The sequence below is a fragment of the Empidonax traillii genome, unplaced genomic scaffold, assembly GCF_003031625.1.
Source record: "Empidonax traillii isolate 1590-97213 ecotype Southwest subspecies unplaced genomic scaffold, ASM303162v1 scaffold1511:size131785, whole genome shotgun sequence".
In the NCBI taxonomy this organism is placed as follows: domain Eukaryota; kingdom Metazoa; phylum Chordata; class Aves; order Passeriformes; family Tyrannidae; genus Empidonax; species Empidonax traillii.
Window position 1 is genome coordinate 12303 of NW_020956704.1, and position 5634 is coordinate 17936.

The 5634-nt window shown below is 50.4% G+C and overlaps 1 protein-coding gene across 1 annotated transcript in view; it reads right to left on the reverse strand.

Annotated features, from left to right (window-relative positions):
• The window catches only part of NEMF (nuclear export mediator factor), a gene marked incomplete at its 3' end in the record, with an annotated part of 17300 nt that extends 12224 nt beyond the window's left edge, over nt 1-5076 (reverse strand). The window contains exons 1-7 of the mRNA XM_027907648.1: nt 4920-5076; nt 3927-3995; nt 3504-3606; nt 2614-2739; nt 2398-2546; nt 2168-2235; nt 389-475 (exon numbers count right to left, since the gene is read on the reverse strand). Coding sequence (XP_027763449.1) covers nt 389-475; nt 2168-2235; nt 2398-2546; nt 2614-2739; nt 3504-3606; nt 3927-3995; nt 4920-4978 — 661 coding nt within the window. The remainder of the gene's footprint in view (nt 1-388; nt 476-2167; nt 2236-2397; nt 2547-2613; nt 2740-3503; nt 3607-3926; nt 3996-4919) is intronic.
• Between the last annotated feature and the right edge of the window lie 558 nt (nt 5077-5634).

Sequence of the window (5634 nt, forward strand, 5' to 3'; positions counted from 1 at the left end):
CCAATCCACAACTCCCCAGTAAATGTAAAGCTGCTAGTTAATCAAATCCCCAGTGTTTGGGGGATTAAATAAAGACTATAAATAAAGGACTTTGGTGCTGATTCTCCTACACAGGATTCTTGTCTAACATCCTTTTCCACAGGCTCCACCTCATGAGTGAGGCGGTATCTCCTTATAAAACCATTTATATTGCATAAAACCTGATGTTTTATCTCCAATACGCTCACAGTGCAAGAGTTTTAAGGTAAACAAGGTTCCCATTAAAAAAGATAAACCCCACCTAGTCAGAACTGCAGGTTTAAGGAGCTACTCCCCTCTTTGGGAGAAAAAAAAATAACTACACAGGCATAAAACCCCCCCAGCTTTTAAAATGTTATTTCCAACACACCTTTACTTTCCAGGTGTTGATCTATTTTGACAGAGCCAGAAAATCCAGCTTCTATAAGGCAATGCTCGATGAGAGTGGCCCCATAAGCTGTTAAAAGAAAATACTGAAGGATCATACTGTAGGAATCATTTCCAGTGAAATTTGCATTTAAATTTAATTTTAAAGAGTGTTTCAACAATCTAAGGCTATTTAAAGATGCTGTTTTGGAGTGGTTCAAAACTTCTTAAACAGTATTCCAGAGAAATCCAAGGATGGTTGCCAGGACTAAACATCAGGATAAGAGAAACTGTTAAAAGCAAGAAGTTATCTGAAGTTGTGTCCCTTGTGGAAAACAGGAGACCAAATTCTAAAAGACAGAAACAAAATACATCTTTGGAAAATCTGAAAAAAAAAAAAAAAAAAAAAAAAAAAAAAAAAAAAAAAAAAAAAAAAAAAAAAAAAAAAAAAAAAAAAAAAAAAAAAAAAAAAAAAAAAAAAAAAAAAAAAAAAAAAAAAAAAAAAAAAAAAAAAAAAAAAAAAAAAAAAAAAAAAAAAAAAAAAAAAAAAAAAAAAAAAAAAAAAAAAAAAGGATGAATAATAAAACCTTTTCCAGAGGTATCATAAGCAGGAATGACAGAGCCAGCAGGTTCAAAAAGCAACCAAGGGGCAAAAGGAAAACCTGGCTAAGACAAGAGCAGGAAAATTAAATTAATGCCTGGAGTTTCATCCACAGTGCAGGGCACTGGGAAGCTCTGGTTGGAATGTTTCTCTGCAGGCAGGGAAACTGGCCTCAAATCCAATCACTGGAAGAGGTGATGGATCCAACAGGCAAAACAAGCAGCAACTCAGAGGGGAGTTTAAAAGAACTCAAGGAGGGAGATGCCTGGTGATGGAACACAACTCATCCAAGCACCAACAGCCAGCTGGGAAGGGCTGGAGGAGATGGAGCAACAACGAGAGCTTGGACAAAAAACTAACACATCAACTCACTGCAAACCAACAGAAAATAAACTCAAATAAAATAATCTCCATATGGAAAAGCCATCCTGTTATATGTATGATCATTTCCAGCTGGGAGCAGGACCTAAATCTAAAATTTCAAACTGCTGGGATTGAGACTCTCCTGGGAAAATCTTATGGGGCTGGAGAGCACCACTGGCCTGAGGTTAAGCCCAGGGAATGAGATGTGAGAAACTGCTGGACACAAAGAGTGCCAAAAATCAGAGAGGGGGCAGGAGGGGCAGCTGGATTTCATAGGTGGACAAGGAGGAGGGGGGTCAGACAAGGCCTGTCTCTCTGCAGATGGATCGGAGTCAATAAATCTACTCTGTTTCCCAAGGCTTAGAGGTTTTGTTGGTTTTCAAATATATATAAACACCAAATAAAATAAAGGACTGCTTGAGCTGGAGAAGGACTTTGGACAAGGGCCTGGAAGGACAGGACAAGGGGGAATGGCTTCCCACTGCCAGAGGGCAGGGTTAGATGGGACATTGTGAAGGAATTGCTGGCTGGGAGGATGGGCAGGCCCTGGCACAGGTTGGGCAGAGAAGCTGTGGCTGCCCCTGGATCCCTGGAAGTGTCCAAGGCCAGGTTGGACGGGGCTTGGAACAACCTGAGCTGGTGGAAGGCGTCCCTGCCCATGGCAGGGGGTGGCACTGGATGATCTTTAAGGTCCTTCCCATTGGAAGGATTGTGGGATTCTGTGATTCCACGGGAAGTCATTCACATTTTCAGCATGATCTGAACACAGTGGATGTTGACTGAGCTGCTTTAATTTCCTAATAAAGCCCAGTTACTTACGAAGCAGGGGGTTAAGAACCCTCTTCAGCTGTTCCCCTTTGGGTGCATTTGCTATTATCTCCGTTAACCTGTGAAGGAAAATGGAGAGTTGCAATTCCGTGGAACCACGTGCTTTAAACTCACCTGGCGCTACTTAGAAGCTACAAAACATTTTCAGTCTTAAGAAAAGAAATTAAAAACACAAGGAAGTCGGGCTCATCCCAACAAACACCCCACGGCAAAGCAAGTACCTGTCCAGGGTGGGCAGGGGGGCAGCAGCTTTGGCGCTGTCCACGGGGTACCGTTCCCTCACGGCGAACCTGACGTCGTCCGCCTCGTCCGTGCGGAACCTCAGGATGTTCAGGATGGTGTACTCGTGGTCCGTGAGGACGACGTTCCCCTGGGAGCACAGGGGCCGTCAGCACAGCCACAGCTCCCAGAGGACACCCCTGGAGCCCGGCACTCACCCTGTCGTACAGCTCCACGATCAGGTGGTAGGCGGCTTCGTCGCTCCCGAACTGGAAGTCGACGATCCTGTCGATGCCCAGCTGGGTCACACTCACCAGCCTCCTGGTCTTCAGGTGCTTCCGGCACTGCCAGGGACGGGAGAAAGGTCTGTGAGGTGGAAATGCCCTCCTGGGACACACCAACCTCTTCCTATTCAATTAAAATATCCTAACAGTAGAAATATCGGTGCTTAGCAAAACGCCTTGATGTTTATAAACAACGTGATTGTTCCTGGTTTTAACATTAACACGTCTTTTCCATTAAAACCGGCTGCTTGGTTAGCCCAAGGGAGCAGCCAGTGGAAATTCAAAGGGTTTATTTTCCAAGGGAGAACTGGGATTATCCCTGCATCCACCACAGAGAGTCTTTGCTGAGTCACTCCCATGGGGCGGCACCCAGAGGATAAGCAGGTCCACGTGAGCCAGTGCCCAGGTGTATCCCTGTGGATCCACCTGCAGGAACCCAGCCCAGGAGCAAGAGCTGGACTCCCCAAAAAGTCCAGCAGACCGAACAGCAGGAATCTCTAACGCAGGGTGCCGCTTAACAATTCAGACAGTCCAACTGGAACGACAAGGAATTTGCTGGAGCAAAATTCCCAAAAGGTCTGGGTGGCCCAGAAAACATCCAGATTGGTATTAATTTTGAATAAATTTAAGCATTCGCTGTTTTAGGCACTCAATGACAATGACATGATCCCAAGCCCACGCTTGCTCTTCCCTTGTCCTCGGTCACCCACCAGGTCAGGATTCACCAGGCAAATCCTTCCACTGTTTTCCTGTCTCCAAATACAGAATATGAACATTCCTGACACCCAGCCACGCCGCCAGAGCGGGAGCTGCAGGTGATTTACCTTCATGGCAAAGCTGGATGGCATCATGTTCTTGGGCCACTCGAACTCGGTCAGGTGGATGCGAATGCCGGACTCCAGCAGCAGCGTGGCCTTGCAGTCCGGCCTGGGGACACAACACAGCAGCTGGACCCCAAAATCCTCGGGGATCCCTCCCAGCTGAGGATGTTCTGCCATTCCAAGGCACACGAGCAGCCACCTCTCACCACCCACCCGTCTGCAGAGGGTTTTTCTGCAGCGTTTCGCACTCCACATCCTATTTCCCAACAACTTTTTGGAGTAAAAATCACTGCATTTTATCAAAAAAAAACCCGGCAGAATTTCACTGAAAACTGGTCAGAAAATCCACAGGAATTACTGCATTTTATACACATACAGTAACAGCAATTAAAAGAACTTGTAAATACAGAAATCCCAGGTCCTTACTTTTGCAGGCGAATAAGATACGTCTTGTTATCCACATCATAAACGTTGTTGACCCTCATTCCCAGCAAGCTGCCAAAGGGAAAACACAGAACCCTTTGGAGAGTCTGATACACAAGTGGCTGAAAAATTCCCAGGGGGAATTAAAATACAAAGAAGGGCAAGTCATGATAAATTAGGAGGCAGAAGCCAGAGAGGGAGCAAAGGAAGATTAATGGAATGAGCTGGAGGCAAAAACCACGGAGAAATGGCTATTAGGAGACAGCAATTAAGAGAGGGACAAAATTAGGAGATGGAGGAATTGCTATTAATGGATAAAGTCCAAAAAGCTGAACGAGCCACTTAGTTCCAAGTGGGGCTGGATGTGCAGGTTGTCCTGGACACCAGAAATGTGTCAGAGCTCCAGGGGGATGTAAGAAGAAGCAGAGATTCCCAGCTGGCTGGGAATTGTTCAGCCTGGAGAAGAGAAGGATCCAGGGAGATCTGAGAGCCTCTTCCAGGGCCTAAAGGGGTTCCAGGAGAGCTGGAGAGGGGCTGGGGACAAGGCATGGAGAGACAGGACAAAGGCGAGTGGCTTCAAACTGCCAGAGGGGAGGGATAGGTGGGATATTAGGAAGGAATTCCTGGCTAGGAGGGTGGGGAGGGGCTGGAATGGAATTGCCAGAGAAGCTGTGGCTGCCCCTGGATCCTTGGAAGTGTCCAAGGCCGGGCTGGACGAAGCTTGGAGCAACCTTGGATAGTGGGAAATGTCCCTGCCCATGGCAGGGGGTGGAATGGGATGGCAGAGCAGGTGAGGGGGATGCAGAGCTCAGGCAGGGCTGGGCTTGGGGGCAGGGCTGTGCACGCAGCATACGATGGGGGGCTCAGCCCCGGGGGCAGGGACAGGAACAGGAGCAGGACCGAGACCAGGACCGGGACAGGGAGCAGAGTCAGGACCAGGACCAGAATCAGTGCCGGGACTCCCCGGGCCGGGCCCCGCTCGGGGGGTGGCGGTACCTCTGCCGCAGCTCGGCGAGCACCGCGCGGATGTCGACGGTGCTGAAGCGGGACTTCATGGCGCCGCCGCCGCCCCCCGCCGGGATGGATCCCGGTCCGGCACAGACAGATCCCGGTTCCCGATCCCACACACAATTCCCGGCCCTCGGAGCTTCCCCCCGGGGGCCGCCCCGCGCCTGCGCCGCACACGCGCTACGGGTCGCGCCCGCCGCCAATTCCCGTCGCTCCGCGGCCGCCGCCGCGCGGGCCGGGCCGTTACCCGCGCGCGCGCCCGGCAGGAGGCGCTGAGCGCGCGGGGCGTGAGGGGGGAACGGCGGGCCCGGGTGGGATAAAGGGACACACAGCGTGGGATAAAAGGGTCCAGTGGGATAAAAGGGCCCCCAGCGCGAGATAAAAGGATCCACAATGTGTGATTAGGGGTCCCACGGGCGGCAAAAGGGTGCAGTGTGTGTGACAGAAGGATCCCCCCGGGTGTGACTGATGGGTCCCTCGCGTGTGGCGGGGGGGGGGGGGGGGGGGGGGGGGGGGGGGGGGGGGGGGGGGGGCGGCAAAGGGATCTCTCTGTGATGCCCAGGAAAAGACATCCCACGGGTGTCCGTGCCGGGACAGCAAAAGGATCCCGTGTGCGGGGGCGTGTGTGTTGCCCAGGCAAAGGGATCCCACGCGTGTCCGTGCCTGGACGACAAAAGGAAAAGATTCGGGCTTGGCGATCGGC